Below are 17,500 nucleotides of genomic sequence, written 5' to 3'. Positions count from 1 at the left end.
ATCAATAAGACTGATCAATAATACTAATCAATAACTGATCAATAATACTGATCAATAATACTGATCAATAACTGATCAATAATACTGATCAATAACTGATCAATAATACTAATCAATAATACTAATCAACAATTCTGATCAATAACTGATCAATAAGATCAATAATTGATCAATAACTGATCAATAATACTAATCAATAATACTAATCAATAATTGATCAATAATACTGATCAATAATTGATCAATAATACTAATCAATAACTGATCAATAATTGATCAATAACTGATCAATAATACTGATCAATAATACTAATCAATAACTGATCAATAATGTGTTTGTATAATCTAACATGTTAAATGCAGATGAAGCCACTGATGACTTCACGGTTTACAGTTTAAATATTCAGTCAGAGGCCCCGCCCCCTGATTCCGAGGCTCCGCCCCCTCCGTGTCCGTCACCTGATCCTCTCTTCTTCGGGGTTGTTCAGGTACGAGTGAGGACTTCTGTTCAGGCTGCCGTCGTCCAGCTCTCCGCTGCTCCGGTAGATCCGGCCGGGCCTCATGTTCCGGTGGGCTCGGTCTATACTCTGGAGACACGGCACATCAGCGGCACCGACCCGCAGAGGGTCCTCGCCCCTCAGATTGACCCACAGTTACCATGGAAACACCCTCGGTAACACACACACCCACCTGGACAATGCCGTTGACCAGCGGCTCCACCGACGCCCTGATGTAACCTTTGCTGCTGATCATGAACAGCGTGTACTGGAAGTATCCAGCTGGACCGCTGTGGGTATGAGAACCACTTAGAACCACGTTCTCCTCACGGTACTCATCCCCGTACTTCACCTGCAGGGCCTGCAGAACCTGCACACACACACACACACACACACACACACACACACACACACACACACACACACACACACACACACACACACACATTGTTAAAGATCATTTGGATAGAGTAAACACCCTTCCAGACCTTCTCCTGCTTGTTTTTTACCTCCAGTCGCAGCCTCTGTGATATCATTCCTACGTCTGCGGTGACGAACACGACTCTCCGCCTCCCGTCGTCGATGATGAACGCCCGGCTGTAGAGGCGAGTGTGTATGCCTGCAGCCGTCTGCTGAGGGTTTGCGTAGCCCATCTACACACACACACAAATTAACACGGATACACAACTTAAAAGGGTTTTGATCCTGTATCTGATCACATTTAGTGGAACTGTCCCTTTAAGGCAGCAGAACTGTGTGTGAGCAGCTGCTGTCTGCAGTGCATCATGGGTAATCTGACAAACATCACTGATCACTGTGTTCTGAAGAAAACTTAAAATCAGACAGATTCTCAAGAGACTTCTGAACTGAAGTTTGGGCCTCCTCGGTCTCCCGTGTGGACCTCCAGGACTTCTGTCCACCTCCTTCAGCGTTGGTGTCGGGGGGTTTTGGTACTGACCAGCGGGATCTCAGCTGGCGGTCCGGTGCAGTCAGCCCGGCCCACCCCGATCAGGTAAGGTTTGTGCTGAGGGTCCGGACTGGGAGGAAGAGTTGGTTCTGGACCTGACGGGACATCAGAGACAGGAAGCGGTGCTTTTAAAGGACGATGTCGCTGCTCTTCCACAAACAAACTGATGTAAACACTGAGTGTAAAATCATAAAGACGAACATAAAGAAAAAGTCCGGTTCTGTTCATCTCCTCTCAGATTTGAAGGAGGGACTACTTTCAGCGGCGTAAGATTCCGATTCCTAACCTGTGCATGTTTGACCGGTGGCCGTCAGTACGACCAGCGTCACACACACACCCGTCATGAGGAGGAAGAGGACGCAGAGAATCACCTCCAGAGCAGAGAGGCCCAAACACACCGACTTCCTGCCGCCCATCCTGTCCAACAGCAGAGACAACACGAGTCAAAACACAGCGAGTCAAAACGCAGCGAATCAAAACGCAGCGAATCAAAACGCAGCAAGTTAAAACACAATGAGTCAAAACACAGTGGGTCAAAACACAAGTCAAAACACAATGAGTCAAAACACAGTGGGTCAAAACACAAGTCAAAACACAATGAGTCAAAACGCAGCGGGTCAAAACACGAGTCAAAATACAGTGAGTCAAAACACGAGTCAAAATACAGTGAGTCAAAACACGAGTCAACATGAGTCAAAACGCAGTGAGTCAACACAGCAAGTCAAAACACGAGTCAAAACGCAGCAAGTTAAAACACAATGAGTCAAAATGCAGTGGGTCAGAACAAGTCCAAACACAGTTATTAATGATCAAACAAAACTTTTGTAATAATATATGTTTTTTTTTAAATTGTAAAATAATTATATCAAACTGCATCTTTTCAATCAAAATCATAGATTTCTTAGAGGACCTCCACCACATACCTGAGTCCTCCACACTCAGAGAAACACACAGACACAGACTGGATCTGAGGTCCTTAAACCTAGAACCTAGAACCTAGAACCTGGAACCTGAAACCTAAAACCCAAAACCTAAAACCTGAAACCTGGAACCTGGAACCCGGACTCCAGAGTCCTGAAGAAGACCTGAAGAGACGAAGGACCAGAACCTACAGTGAGACAACAGGACGCAGCTCACCTGTCTGACAGGTGCGTTTCCTTATCCAGCTGTTATCTACCTGATAAACAGGTACACACTCCAAAGGTCTCACACACACACACACACACACACACACACACACACACACACACACACACACACACACACACACACACACACACACACACACACACACACACAGATTACAGATCGGAATCTGATCACAGATAAAAAAAAAAAAAAATCACAATAACAGCTCATTCTGTTCTCGACCTTGAACCCGCATCAATTTACAGCTTTTGACCACATAATCTTCATCAGGAGGCAGAGCCACATTAAATGATCTTCATCAGGAGGCAGCGTGGTCACACCTGCAGACACACCTGCAGACACACCTGTAGACACACCTGCAGACACACCTGTAGACACAGCTGTAGACACCTGCAGACACATCTGTAGACACCTGCAGACACCTGTAGACACATCTGTAGACACCTGTAGACACCTGCAGACACATGTAGACACATCTGTAGACACCTGCAGACACATGTAGACACATGTAGACACACCTGTAGACACCTGCAAACACCTGTAGACATTGTCATTGTAGATGTAGATATTATTGTAGATATTGATCAGAGATCAGAACTTCAGAAAGAAAAACGCTGAAAATTTGAGAAACACATTGAGCAGAAGGAGACTGCCGATCAATAAACTGATCAATAAGAGATCAAAACAGGAAATCTATAAACAAAACAAACAAACAAACCAAATAGATCTTATTTTAAAATTTAAAAGTGACATTTAAAATTCTGAAAACATAACTTTACTATTTTTATTGTTTGATTTATTGGTCTTGGTTCTGGTTCTGGTCCTGGTCCTAGTGTGAACTGCTGTCTCACGCGCTGTAAACACCTCGGGACATAAATAAACATACGGGGAGCTCTGGTTTCCGGTCGGACCCGTCTGACTGGTTGTGCTTCTTTTTTACACCTGATGCGGTGCTCCCCCAGCAGAACCCGCCCCGCCTGCCCGGGCCAGGGGAGGTGTGGGTGTATGAACGGAGCAACCCCTTTGGCAGCAGCACGTGTTGTTGACGCAGGCTCTGGGTCTCAGACAGTCAGACATCAGGGGGCGGATGGAGGAGAAATCAAACGCTTCTGCGGGTCTGGGGGCGTTCGGTTAGTCCCCGCTCCCCCCGGAGGTCCCTGGTTAATGATTGCGGGTCAGCTGGTCACTTATTGACTGAAGCCGGCGGGACTCTACTGTCACTCTACCGGGACTCCACTGTCTCTCTACTGTCACTCAACTGTCACTATACCGGGACTCTACTGTCACTCTACCGGGACTCCACTGTCTCTCTACTGTCACTCAACTGTCACTCTACCGGGACTCTACTGTCACTCTACCGGGACTCCACTGTCTCTCTACTGTCACTCAACTGTCACTATACCGGGACTCCACTGTCTCTCTACTGTCACTCAACTGTCACTATACCGGGACTCAACTGTCACTCTACCGGGACTCTACTGTCACTCTACCGGGACTCAACTGTCACTCTACCGGGACTCCACTGCAGGTCCGTCAGCGCCGCCAGGAGGGAGGAGACGGAGGAACTTTATCAACTTTGTTCTTTAACTTTTAAACTCCTTCTCTCCTTCTCCTGATCTCTGCTGCTCAGCTCCGCCCAGCTGGACGCCTCCTCGAGCCGGAGGAGGACTGAGTGAGTCCGCCGGGAGCTTCTTAAATTCACTGTTTTGTGAAAGGACTTCTGACTGGCCTTCATGCACACACCATTGACTGGGTTAGGGAGTCTACCTCAGTCTGCTGCAATGTCTGCTGGGAAACGTCCGAGGTTCGGGGTGTCCCCCCCGGACGGCGGGTGGGGCTGGGTGGTCGTCGGATGCTGCTTCATGGTGACGGTGTGCACGCGAGCGGTGACCAGGTAACACGCGCACGTTGATCTATATGTCTTTGTGAGGATCCTCATGAGAAGACCTGATTGTTAGGGTGTGTGTGTGTGTGTGTGTGTGTGTGTGTGTGTGTGTGTGTGTGTGTGTGTGTGTGTGTGTGTGTGTGTGTGTGTGCGTGCGTGCGCATGCGCAGTAAAGAGGTCGACAGGTTTAAACAGATCCACATTTTTCAGAACTGAAGGATCTTGCAGGAACATTCCTCTGAATCAGCAACAAGACAGATGCACAGCAACTACAGCAACTACAGCAACCACAGTTGCTGTAGTTGCTGTAGTTGCTGTAGTTGCTATAGTTGCTGTAGTTGCTGTGCTCCTGTCTCCGTGCCGACCTTTGAACTCTCCGACCCCGTGTTCAGCTGTGGAACTCCAGCGAACGACTGCAGTCTGAACACCTGAACAAACAGCAGCTCCGCGGTGCGTTCAGGAGCTCCTCATGTCACGGACATCACAGCGTCACGTTGACTTGTGTTGTCTTCAGATTCATCACCAACGTTCACCAACCATCACCAAGGCCACTGTGTCTCAGGTCTGTGTCTCAGGGATGTCCCGAGGGACGCCACCATCGTTCACTGATCTCCTTTGGGACGGTCAAAGGTCACTGTTGCCTCTCAAAACTTCAGAGATGACGACACTTCACATCCAGAAGGTCAAAGGTCACCTGGACTGTGACATCACCGTGTTTCTGATCCTGTTTCAGTGAAACACGTCTTTCTGTGGCGTCACCGTGGTAACGCCCGCCGTCCTCCCTGTGTGAGTGGAGAGTGATCAGGTTTCAGTCGGTTCCTCTTACAGTGACGTCGTCGTCCCTCCCGACGCTCCGAGTAGCTGCAGGTCCTTCAGCGGAGCGGCGGAAGGGACAGCGCTTCGTTGCAGAACATCTGGATCAGAACACAACTGAAGGGGTTAAAACCCAGCTGTCTCTTACCATGACCTTTGACCTCAGTCGGGCATCCCTCCTTCCCCCCTGCTCTGACCTCAGACACACACTTCCTGTTTACAGTTTACACACCAGTCCAGCTCCAGAACTCAGACTGGTTCTGATGAGCCACGTGGTTCTGCTGCAGAACATTCAGTCCACAGGCTCTCATCTCCGGCTGCTCCATTGTTCCCAGTTAATAACCAGTTAATAACCAGTTAATAACCTGTTAATGACCAGTTGATAACCAGTTAATAACCCATTAATGACAGTTAATAACCAGTTAATAACCCATTAATGACCAGTTAATAACCCATTAATAACAGTTAATAACCTGTTAATGACCCATTAATTACCAGTTAATAATCCATTAATAACCAGTTAATAACCCATTAATAACCTGTTAATGACCAGTTAATAATAATAATAATAACTGTTTCCAGTCAAACTGCCCAGCTGGTCGGTGCTCCCAGTTTCTCAAACATTGCGTAATGAGACGTTTAGTCTTTTTCAGCCTGATCAGGAATCAGAAAAGCTGTTGCACAACACACACACACACACACACACACACACACAGATAAAACACACACACACACACACACACAGATAAAACACACACACACAGATAAAACACACACACACAGATAAAACACACACACACAGATAAACACACACACACACACACACACACACACATAAAACACACACACACACACACACACACAGATAAACACACACACACACAGATAAACACACACACACACACACACACACACACACACACACACACACACGGGCTCAGACTATATAACACTGAACTGCTGTGAAACACTGACTCGTCTCAGCTGATAAACTCCAGCTGTCTGATAATCAGCTGATTGATTTCCTGTTTCATTCATCAACGTATTTTTGATGCTGTGGCTGTCATGTCGTTACCGTGGGTACAGCCAGCTTCGTTGTGTACAGTTGCCGTGGTTACAGCCGTTTACTCGTCGTGTCCAAGTGAATCAGATGTCAGTAACAATCTCTCCGACCCGACTCCGACCTCACGCGAGTGGAGTGGGTGGAGCTGTGGAGTGGGCGGAGCTTCACTTTGACAATTGACGGCTGTCACAGAGTTAACCATGACGCGGCGGAAAAAGTGTTTTAAATCTACGCTGGCTTCCTCTGCACGGCAGCAGCAGAGCATCATGGGTATTTTAGTGTCTATCCTCCACAATCTGACCTTTGACCCTCCTCTCGTCTGCAGGTGCATCTCCATCTTCTTCGTGGAGTTTCAGGGTCACTTCAGGGCGGACTACGCAGCCACGGCATGGATCCACAGCCTGGTGGACTGCACCACCATGCTCTGTGGTCAGTACCCGTCCGACCCGGTTCAGGAGGTGACATGAGAGACCCGGGTCACATGACAGCGTGTGTGTGTGTGTGTGTGTGTGTGTGTGTGTGTGTGTGTGTGTGTGTGGTGGGCAGCCTGGTGGGGAACCGCTGGTCGAGCCGCGTGGCGGTCATGGTGGGCGGAGTCCTGTCGTCCTGCGGCCTCCTGCTCAGCTCCTTAAGCAGCAGCCTGGAGATGCTGTACTTCAGCCTGGGCGTCCTCACAGGTCTGAGACACGTCCTCACTGCGTCCTTACTGCGTCCTCACTGCATCCTGAATCTGTCCTCACTCCATCCTCACTCCGTCCTCACTCCATCCTCACTCCGTCCTCACTGCATCCTCACTGCATCCTTAATCTGTCCTCACTGTGTCCTCACTCCGTCCTCACTGCATCCTTAATCTGTCCTCACTGGGTTCTCACTGTGTCCTCACTCCGTCCTCACTGCGTCCTCACTCATCCTCAATGCGTCCTCACTGTGTCCTCACTGCATCCTCACTGCGTCCTCGCTGCATCCTTAATCTGTCCTCACTGCGTCCTCACCGGGTCCTCACTCTGTCCTCACTGCATCCTCACTCATCCTCAATGCATCCTCATTGTGTCCTCACTGCATCCTCACTGCGTTGTCACTCCGTCCTCACTGTGTCCTCACTGCGTCCTCACTGCGTCCTCACTGCATCCTAACTGCATCCTCACTGGGTCCTCACTGCGTCCTTAATCTGTCCTCACTGCGTCCTCACTCTGTCCTCATTGTGTCTTCACTGCGTCCTCGCTGCATCCTCACTGTGTCTCCGTACCCGTTAAAACCGTGTGTCTCTGCAGGGGTGGGCTTCGCCCTCTGCTACACCCCCTCCATCGCCCTGGTGGGCTGTTACTTCCGCCGCAGGAAGGCGTTGGCGTACGGCGTCGCCATGTCGGGCAGCGGCATCGGGACCTTCGTGTTGGCGCCGGTCGTTCAGCTGCTCATCGAGCGTTACTCGTGGAGAGGCGCGCTGCTCGTCCTCAGCGCCTTCGTCGCCAACCTCTGCGTCTGCGGAGCGCTGCTGCGACCAATCACACTGCAGGAGGGGGAGGAGCCACGTGACGAGAAGCAGCCGTGTACGTACTGTTGTTACCAACGCTGCAGTACTCTGCAACTGTGCAATATCTCCGTAGCAACCATCCCAAACACCCTAAGAGACCACCCCGAACACCACGAAATACCGCAAACACCAAAAAAAAAACACTGTGGAAAGTAACTGCCACCTAATAACACCCTAGCAACCGCTAACACCCTAGCAACCGCTACCTCCCCATCAGCTGATAATCCGTGGGTTCTGTTTCAGGTGACGTTTCGTCGCAGGACACCGAACTCGCCTTGAAGCTGTCCAAAGAATCCACGAACAGCTGTTTGTCATCGGCCACGCTGCTGCCCCTGCCGCTGCGGCCGGGAAACCCCGTCCCCGGTCTGAACAGGAGGCGGTGCTTCAGCTCCTGCTTCCTGTCCGGTGAGGAGTACCGCTTCCTGCTGCTGCCGGACTTCCTGGGCCTGGCTGCGTCCTTCCTGTTCCTGGCCAGCGGCTGCAGCCTCCCCTTCGTCTACCTGGTTCCGTTCGCGCTGAGCGCCGGCGTCGGCCAGCAGCACGCCGCCTTCCTCATGTCCATCCTGGGAGTCGTCGACATCCTCGGGAACATCACCTTCGGCTGGCTGACGGACAGGAGGTACGGCGCATCCTACAGTTTATTAATCGGTGTGGGAACAGTCCGGGTCAAAGGTCAGAGTTCATAAAGACGTTTTAGGATTTTTAGAAAATATTCTACTTCAGTGTCAAACTCGTCAGGAAGCAGAGGAAACGAACTTTGACCTTTGACAGTCTCAGCCAATCACTGCTCGAGCCGAACGAGAAACTGCTGAACTGACCTCAGATCAGACTGAACGTCCTCATGCAGGTGAAAATAGGCCTCAAACACAGCCATGTTTTGTGGGCGGGACTGTTTGATTGACAGGCCTGTGGTGCAGACAGGTTTCTGGTGTAGGTGGGCGGGGCTTAGTTTCCTTTACTCCTCTTCTGCTCATCCAAATATGGTCACTTCTGGCAAAATATCAAGAAAGTGAAACACGTTTATAATTATTAGTCAGAGTGAAGCTGCTGTTATTGATCAGCTGTTTGTGACCTTTGACCCTTCATGTTCCTGCTGCCACGTTTGTAGTTGATTATTGAGCTGCAGCGATGTCACAAACAGTTCAAAAGAACAACAGGAACACATCGAACCGACTGTTAAAGTTTAAACTAAAGTTAAAGTTGTCGAACCCGATGAACTCTGACGATGACGTCGTTCACCGCGTCGTCAATAAACCCGAACAGAACAACATCGGTGTTATAGAACCCAAACGGCAGCTGACCTCTGACCTGCAGATAAAACCTGCAGCGACGCTGAAACACTTTGTTCGACTGATGTTTTTTTTCCGTGCTGGCTCCTCCCACTGCGGTCAACGCTGACTTCCTATTTGTGCCCAGGTGTCTGAAGCCGCACCGTCTGGCCTGTTACGTGGTCGCCGTGGCGATGGAGGGTCTCTGCTGCCTCTTCGTGCCGCTGCTGCGCTCCTTTGCGCTCCTCGTGCCCTTCGCCGTCCTCTACGGTTACTTCGACGGCGCCTACGTGGCGCTGATCCCCGTGGTGACGTCGGACGTGGTGGGAACGCCGTACCTGTCGTCGGCGCTGGGCGTGGTCTACTTCCTCCACGCCATCCCGTACCTGCTCAGCCCGCCCGTCGGAGGTGAGGGAAACGGCGCCACTCTTCAGCTTCATTCAAATATTACAATCACTGTCAATCTATAAATGTCTGACATCACTGTGACATCATCGGGGTGGTGACGTCACACCTAGACGACCTGAAACTCTTCTTCTCCCGCAGGCTGGCTGGTCGACGTCACAGGAAGTTACACGGCCACCTTCTTCCTCAGCGGCGCCGCCCTGCTGGCCAGCGCGCTCGTGCTCGCCACCGTCGCCGGTATCCGCCGCTGTCACCTGATCGCCGTCGCCATGGATGCCACGCTCGAGCCCCTCCCCCCTCAGCCCGACCAATCGGGCTGCTTCGTCTCCGTCGACAAAGAGGCCGTCGGTCGGGGCGTGGCCTCGTAGCCTCACAGAACAACCGATCATTGGCCGAGGCAGGCGCCAATCAAATGATGGTTTCTCAGAAAGTGGATTCTCTGAAAGTCTAACAAAGAATCAAAAACACTTCTATTTTTACTTTGAGTCATTCAGACAAAACCTCATTGTTTGTCTGTTTGTGGGCGTAAACCTCGGTCACATGACGAACTCAAGACCGCGAAGAGAAGACGACGAGCTAACAGGAAAAAAAAAAAACGAGTTAAAGGAGCTGCAGATGTTCGGAGTCTCAAAGACGCCAAAAATGAGTTTTTCTTTAAAGTGTTGTTAATTTTTTTTAAACTTCATCTAAAATACACATTTTCATCTTATTCATCAGTAAATACATTAAAAAGTACAAATCACTGATGTATTTCAGATCATTTTATTTTATTTAAACATTTTAAATCTTCTGTACACGTAAAATAATTGTTTTTAATTCCAGTTACATTTTGTACATGAATGAATTTAATGTTTTTGTTTGTTTCATTTGTTGTTATTGTTTATTACGATGAGACGACCCTGAACGCACCGCCAGGATTTTTAGCCGTTTAGTACCAAATCACATTTTATCGATTAGTCGTCGGTTTTATTGAGTCGATCTGAACTCGTTGGATTTGTTTCGTGCGGCTGCAGGAAGCTGAACTCTGCTTCCAGTGAAGTCGGAGGAACGCCGACCTCGTCAGGTTTTTAACTCTGGTATTAATTAACAGTAAAGTGGTGGAAATATTCTGTTCAATCATCACCAGCCGGTTAAAAAGTAGCGTTTCTACATTAGAACATGGAGAGCTGTGAACATCCGTGTTGTCCGACCGTGTTACAGACAACATGGAGTTTTATTTCTTCTTAATGTCCATCAATAAAAGTTTCCTTCTGCTTTTTACATCATTTGTTTTTCTATATTTTTAACAGCCTGTTTGTGCATCTTTTAATACAAAAAATAATTTCGTCCATATTGATTAAACATTTTTTAACTTATTTCAGAACATTTATATTTGCAATTTTCACACTGACCATTAATTTCAGTTCTTTTTTAACATATCCGGTCATAATAATATTAGTATTTTTTGACCATTTAATTTTGGATCAGGTTGTTGGCTATTATTTTGAAGGTTAGAATGAAGCTTTATTCGGCACTTCCTGCTCTGCGGGGCGTTTCGATGCATTTACAGGAATCGTTTTTATAATTAAGAGCAGACGTAGTACTGATCGTTGTCTCTTTATTGAAACAGAAAAACTAAAAACCTAAAATAATCAAACTGTACACGTATTTAAAACCGATGAGAACGAAGAGCAGAAACCATGTCATCAGTGTGGTCACATGATGATTATGTCACTTCCTGCACGTTTTAGAGCGCAGCTGTCTCTTAATGATGAGGTGATCGCTCTCTTTGTCGTCCTCGACTCCTCCCGACATCTGACGGCAAAAACAACCAACCATTAAACACGAACACGCAACGTTTGGTTCATCAATTTCTGAAAACACGGTAGTGTTTGAAAAACTTTACCAAAACCTGTCTGTCTTCACGAAAACGCTTTAAGAAAAACGTTCTGGTGTTATGAAAATGTCCAAACTTTATTAACAACAGTCTTGCTTTACAAAAATGTTGTTAATTCATAAAAGATGTGCGCTTTAAGGAAACCTTTACGAAAACCTCCTCGTCTGTAGCTGGCTGGTCTCACCGTGTGTGGGGAGTCCTGCAGCGGAGACAAGGCGTCTATCTTATACAGTTTCCTGCGCCCTCGTCTGGGTTTTGTTGCCGTGGTGACCGTCTCCTTCTCCGCCGAGTGTCCACTGACCAGACCGATGATGGTTTTAGCTGCAAAGGCAGTAAAATACATTTATTGTTTATTAAAGGGAATAAAAACCATGATGACACCATCATGTCTCCTGCAGCTGATTGGCTATCAGGACAAACTCAAAACAGCAGCGCCCTCCTCTGGTTCACTCTGTCACTGCAGCAGGGAGGTGATGGACTGACCTTTGCTGCCCAGGATGGACGGAGAGCTCTGGATCAGGTCTCCGATCTTCTGCAAAGCGCCGTCTCGCTTCTCCTGCACCACAGAAGATGGATTTAAGTTGGCTGCTGTTTACCCACGTCTCCTCAAACCCCTCCCCTTTTCTTATCAGACTCATCCCCCATTTCATCAGACCCCTTCCCCATCTTATCAAACTCCTGTTTCTTCAGACCCCTCCCCTCTCCTCCTACTCCTCCCCCGTTCCCTTCATGTTCCTCACCTCCTTGTTGCGGGTGGTCCCTCTCCCTTTGTTCCTCTTGTTCTCACTGAGCACCAGGTCCTGAAACACAGTGACAGTTTCACCTCTGCAGGTTCTCCAGAAGTTAAACCAGCTGACAATGATGTCACATGTCGGTGTGATCTCACCTCCACCTCGCAGCTCTTCCTCTTCCTCCCACCGGTTCTGGGGGTTTTCTTCCTGTCGGCCATGTTGGACCTCAGAAGTGAAACACCTTCATCCTGATAATGAAACACAATTTAGTGACGCAGACTAAACTAACGCAGACAATACGTATGCTGCAGACAACGAAACGCCCTCTCTTTGCATAAAATACGTTTATTTACGTAAAATACGTTTCTCTATGTAAAATATGTTTCTTTACATAAACCACGTTTCTTTACGTAAACCACGTTTCTTTACATAAACCATGTCTCTTTACGTAAAATATTTCTTTGCGTAAACCACATTTCTTTACGTAAACCACGTTTCTTTGCGTAAGTCACGTTTCTTTACGTAAAAACCATGTTTATTTACGTAAATTACGTGTATTTATGTAAACCACGTTTCTTTACGTAAAAACCATGTCTCTTTACGTGAACCACGTTTCTTTACGTAAACCACGTTTCTTTGCGTAAATCACGTTTCTTTACGTAAAAACCGTGTTTATTTACGTAAATTACGTGTATTTATGTAAACCACGTTTCTTTACGTAAAAACCATGTTTATTGACGTAAACCACGTTTCTTTACGTAAACCACGTTTCTTTGCGTAAATCACGTTTCTTTACGTAAAAACCATTTTTATTTACGTAAATTACGTGTATTTATGTAAACCACGTTTCTTTACGTAAAAACCATGTTTATTTACGTAAACCATGTCTCTTTACGTGAACCACGTTTCTTTACGTAAACCACGTTTCTTTGCGTAAATCACGTTTCTTTACGTAAAAACCGTGTTTATTTACGTAAACCATGTCTCTTTACGTGAACCACGTTTCTTTACGTAAACCACGTTTCTTTGCGTAAATCACGTTTCTTTACGTAAAAACCGTGTTTATTTACGTAAATTACATGTATTTATGTAAACCACGTTTCTTTACGTAAAATACGTTTCTTTACGTAAACCATGTTTCTTTACATAAACCACGTTTCTTTACGTAAACCACGTTTCTTTGCGTAAATCACGTTTCTTTACGTAAAAACCATGTTTATTTACATAAATTACGTTTATTTATGTAAACCACGTTTCTTTACGTAAAAACCATGTTTATTTGCGTAAATCACGTTTCTTTACGTAAAAACCAGGTTTATTTACATAAACCACGTTTCTTTGCGTAAACCACGTTTCTGTACGTAAACCACGTTTCTTTGCGTAAATCACGTTTCTTTACGTAAAAACCATGTTTATTTACGTAAATTACGTGTATTTATGTAAACCACGTTTCTTTACGTAAAAACCATGTTTATTTACATAAACCATGTCTCTTTACGTAAACCACGTTTCTTTGCGTAAATCACGTTTCTTTACGTAAAAACCATGTTTATTGACGTAAATTACGTGTATTTATGTAAACCACGTTTCTTTACGTAAACCACGTTTCTTTACGTAAACCATGTCTCTACGTAAAATGTTTCTTTACGTAAACCACGTTTCTTTACGTAAAAACCATGTTTACTTACGTAAATTACGTTTATTTATGTAAATTACATTTCTTTACGTAAACCACGTCTCTCTACGAAAACCACGCGTCTTTACGTAAACCAAGTTTCTTTACATAAACCAATTTTTTTTTTACGTAAACCATGTCTTTTTACGTAAAATGTTTCTTTACGTAAACCACGTTTCTTTACATAAAAACCATGTTTATTTATATAAATTACGTTTCTTTACGTAAAAACCATGTTTATTTACATAAATTACATTTATTTACGTAAACCATGTTTCTTTACGTAAATCACGTTTCTTTGCGTAAATCACGTTTCTTTATGTAAACCACGTTTCTTTGCGTAAACCACGTTTCTTTACGTAAACCACGTTTCTTTGCGTAAATCACGTTTCTTTACGTAAAAACCATGTTTATTTACGTAAATTACGTGTATTTATGTAAACCACGTTTCTTTACGTAAAAACCATGTTTATTTACGTAAACCACGTTTCTTTACGTAAACCACGTTTCTTTGCGTAAACCACGTTTCTTTACGTAAACCACGTTTCTTTGCGTAATTCACGTTTCTTTACGTAAAAACCATGTTTATTTACGTAAATTACGTGTATTTATGTAAACCACGTTTCTTTACATAAAATACGTTTCTTTACGTAAACCACGTTTCTTTACATAAACCACGTTTCTTTACATAAACCATGTCTCTTTACGTAAACCACGTTTCTTTACATAAACCACGTTTCTTTGCGTAAATCACGTTTCTTTACGTAAAAACCATGTTTATTTACGTAAATTACGTGTATTTATGTAAACCACGTTTCTTTACGTAAATTACGTTTATTTACGTAAACCACGTTTCTTTACGTAAACCACGTTTCTTTGCGTAAATCATGTTTCTTTACGTAAATCACGTTTCTTTACATAAATTACGTTTATTTACGTAAACCACGTTTCTTTACGTAAACCACATTTCTTTACATAAACCACATTTCTTTACGTAAACCACGTCTCTTTACGTAAAATGTTTCTTTACGTAACACATTTCTTTACGTAAGCCACGTTTCTTTACGTAAACCAAGTTTCTTTACGCAACACGTTTCTTTACGTAAACCACGTCTCTTTACGTAAACCACGTCTCTTTACATAACCACATTTCTTTACGTAAACCACATTTATTTACGTAACCTGCGTTTCTTTACGTAAACCACGTTTCTTTATGTAAAATACGTTTCTTTACGTAAATCACGTTTCTTTACGTAAAATACGGTTCTTTACGTAAAACACATTTCTTTACGTAAACCACGTTTCTTTATGTAAAATACGTTTATTTTCGTAAATCACGTTTCTTTACGTAAACCACGTTTCTTTACGTAAATCACGTTTCTTTACGTAAAATACGGTTCTTTAAGTAAAACAAATTTCTTTACGTAAATCACGGTTCTTTACGTAAAATACGGTTCTTTACGTAAAACACATTTCTTTACGTAAATCACGGTTCTTTACGTAAAATACGGTTCTTTACGTAAAACACATTTCTTTACGTAAACCACGTTTCTTTATGTAAAATACGTTTATTTACGTAAATCACGTTTCTTTACGTAAACCACGTGTCTTTACGTAAAACACATTTCTTTACGTAAACCACGGTTCTTTACGTAAAACACATTTCTTTACGTAAATCACGGTTCTTTACGTAAACCACGTTTCTTTATGTAAAACACATTTCTTTACGTAAATCACATTTCTTTACGTAAACCACGTTTCTTTACGTAAAATACGTTTCTTTACGTTAACCACGTTTCTTTACGTTAACCACGTTTCTTTACGAGAACTCGAAGGATAAAACCATTAAAACGGTCTTCAGACAGTTGGAAGGTGAATGTACTGACAGCTTATCGAGCGTGACGAAGATGAAGGTTGACACTCACCTGTGCGTCTCCCTGCAGGTGAGTCAGTCGCGCCACGTCCTTCTTCACCTTCTCCAGTTCCTGCCTCCCCTGCCTCTCCTGGAGTCGCTGCAGCTCCTCCTTCAGCTCCTCCACCAACGGCACCTTCCTCTCCTCCAGCGCCCTGTTCTCCTTCTCCTCCTCTTCCTCCTTATTCCTCTGCAGATCTGAAAGGACAAACGTCCACCGTGAAAAACCAGGATGTTTCTCATCCACACGTCTCCACTGTGTCTCCATGGTTACCTCGTTTCAGCGTCTCCACCTGCCGTCTGATGTCCACCAGAAGTTTGTCCTTCTCCAAAATGACTCGATGCAACTCTGACACACAAAAAACATCCGTCAGCCAATCAGCTGTCAGATTGACAGGTAGGTCATCAAACCCTCCTCCTCCTCACCTCCTGCCTCTCTCCTCCGCTCCTCCTCTGTCTTCTCCATCTCCTCCAGTCTCCCTCTCAGAGCTCCGCCCACTGACTCAAGCTCCGCCCTCTGAATCTGCAGTTGCTGGGAGAATTCTGCTCTCTGATTGGCCGGTGCCTCTCTCAGCTCAGCACATCTGTTCTCACTGCAGGAGGAGAGGAGACGAGGAGAGGAGGAAAGGAGACAGAAGAGGACACAAAACAGGGAGACTTGTTTTGATGAGTATTAATAGTGACTCAGCAGTTTTCTGGTCACCTGTTCCTCCTATATATTGATCAGTATTGATCACCTTTGTGTCAGCTGATCCTCCAGCTGCTTCTTGTCTCTCTGCAGCTCTTCGATCTGTTTGGATTTCTGAGCCGACCTCTGCAGCGCCGCCTCGCTCTCCTTCTTCAGCTCTTCAATGGCAGCGTGGAAGACACTGCTGCTCCGCCCCTCCTCCCCCTGAACCAACCAATCAATCGATCAACCAGTCGCTCAGTAACGTGAGGAACTCTTTCACTCCCTCCCCGTCATGAATAAAGAGAGAACCTTGACTTCCTGTCTGAGACGATCCACTTCCTGTTTCAGGCTGTTAATGGAGTTGGTCTTCTCCTCTGATTGGCTCTCCAGGTCCTGGAGGTGGGTCCTTGTGGTGGTGACCTGCTCTGATAGGCTGTCAGACCTGTCCGTCTGACATTGGAGCTCCGCCTGCAGGCCACTCACCTGGACAGGTAACAAACACATACCCATCATCATCAGAAGAAGAAGCACAAGAAGAAGCAGAGAAGAAGAGGAAGAAGAAGAGGAAGACGAAGAAGAAGAAGAAGAAGAGGAAGATGAAGAAGAAGAAGAAGAGGAAGACAAAGAAGAAGAAGAAGAGCAGCACCTCCTTCTGCAGCTGTGCCCTGCCGGTGATCAGAGCTCGGTTCTCCTTTCTCTCCGTCTCCAGGGACGACAGCAGCGATGGACAGCTCACACACTCGTCCAGATCTACCGGAGGAGGACACGACCAGAAGTATGTGGACACACCATCCTGTGTTTCTCTATGTTAACTGGGCCGCTGTGTGTCCACATACTTTTGACCTTCAGCTCCTACCTGTCAGCTTCTGCAACTTCTGCTCCAACAGGACCTGCTCCTTCTTCAGCTCCTCCACCTCCTCCTTCTGCCTCCTCAACTCCGCCTCCCACCGCATCTTCTCTCTCTGCACCTCCTCCTCCTGTCCCCTCCTCCTCCTCTCCTCCCTCCCTCTCAGCTCACTGATGGTCTCCTCCTTCTGGTTGTTCTCCTCCTGCAGCCT

The 17,500-nt window shown here is 45.9% G+C and overlaps 3 protein-coding genes across 3 annotated transcripts in view; 1 reads left to right on the top strand and 2 right to left on the bottom strand.

Annotated features, from left to right (window-relative positions):
• Positions 1-1,114, bottom strand: part of asah2 (N-acylsphingosine amidohydrolase 2) — an 11,658-nt gene extending 10,544 nt beyond the window's left edge. The window contains exons 1-3 of the mRNA XM_069687712.1: positions 1,007-1,114; positions 691-867; positions 460-587 (exon numbers count right to left, since the gene is read on the bottom strand). Coding sequence (XP_069543813.1) covers positions 460-587; positions 691-867; positions 1,007-1,033 — 332 coding nt within the window. The 5' untranslated portion in view covers positions 1,034-1,114. The remainder of the gene's footprint in view (positions 1-459; positions 588-690; positions 868-1,006) is intronic.
• Positions 1,115-4,382: 3,268 nt separating this feature from the next.
• LOC138614347 (monocarboxylate transporter 12-B-like) lies at positions 4,383-10,826 on the top strand. Its single transcript, XM_069687738.1, has 7 exons — positions 4,383-4,507; positions 6,700-6,809; positions 6,914-7,051; positions 7,646-7,903; positions 8,149-8,524; positions 9,322-9,581; positions 9,720-10,826. The coding sequence occupies exons 1-7, from the start codon at positions 4,395-4,397 to the stop codon at positions 9,944-9,946; spliced, it is 1,482 nt and encodes a 493-aa protein (XP_069543839.1). The 5' UTR covers positions 4,383-4,394; the 3' UTR covers positions 9,947-10,826.
• Positions 10,827-17,500, bottom strand: part of LOC138614346 (kinesin-like protein KIF20B) — a 14,641-nt gene continuing 7,967 nt past the window's right edge. The window contains exons 22-33 of the mRNA XM_069687737.1: positions 17,299-17,500; positions 17,089-17,192; positions 16,752-16,925; positions 16,510-16,664; positions 16,199-16,365; positions 16,047-16,121; positions 15,786-15,970; positions 12,341-12,433; positions 12,195-12,254; positions 11,938-12,010; positions 11,639-11,775; positions 10,827-11,372 (exon numbers count right to left, since the gene is read on the bottom strand). The exon at positions 17,299-17,500 is cut by the window's right edge and continues 23 nt beyond it. Of these exons, the coding sequence (XP_069543838.1) occupies positions 11,289-11,372; positions 11,639-11,775; positions 11,938-12,010; positions 12,195-12,254; positions 12,341-12,433; positions 15,786-15,970; positions 16,047-16,121; positions 16,199-16,365; positions 16,510-16,664; positions 16,752-16,925; positions 17,089-17,192; positions 17,299-17,500 (1,509 nt within the window). The 3' untranslated portion in view covers positions 10,827-11,288. The remainder of the gene's footprint in view (positions 11,373-11,638; positions 11,776-11,937; positions 12,011-12,194; positions 12,255-12,340; positions 12,434-15,785; positions 15,971-16,046; positions 16,122-16,198; positions 16,366-16,509; positions 16,665-16,751; positions 16,926-17,088; positions 17,193-17,298) is intronic.

This window comes from Brachyistius frenatus, unplaced genomic scaffold (genome assembly GCF_029030835.1).
Source record: "Brachyistius frenatus isolate BFR_SWC_R1_liver_20210118 unplaced genomic scaffold, ASM2903083v1 Contig_484, whole genome shotgun sequence".
Taxonomy (NCBI): Eukaryota; Metazoa; Chordata; class Actinopteri; family Embiotocidae; genus Brachyistius; species Brachyistius frenatus.
This window is presented reverse-complemented; position numbering and strand designations above follow the sequence as displayed.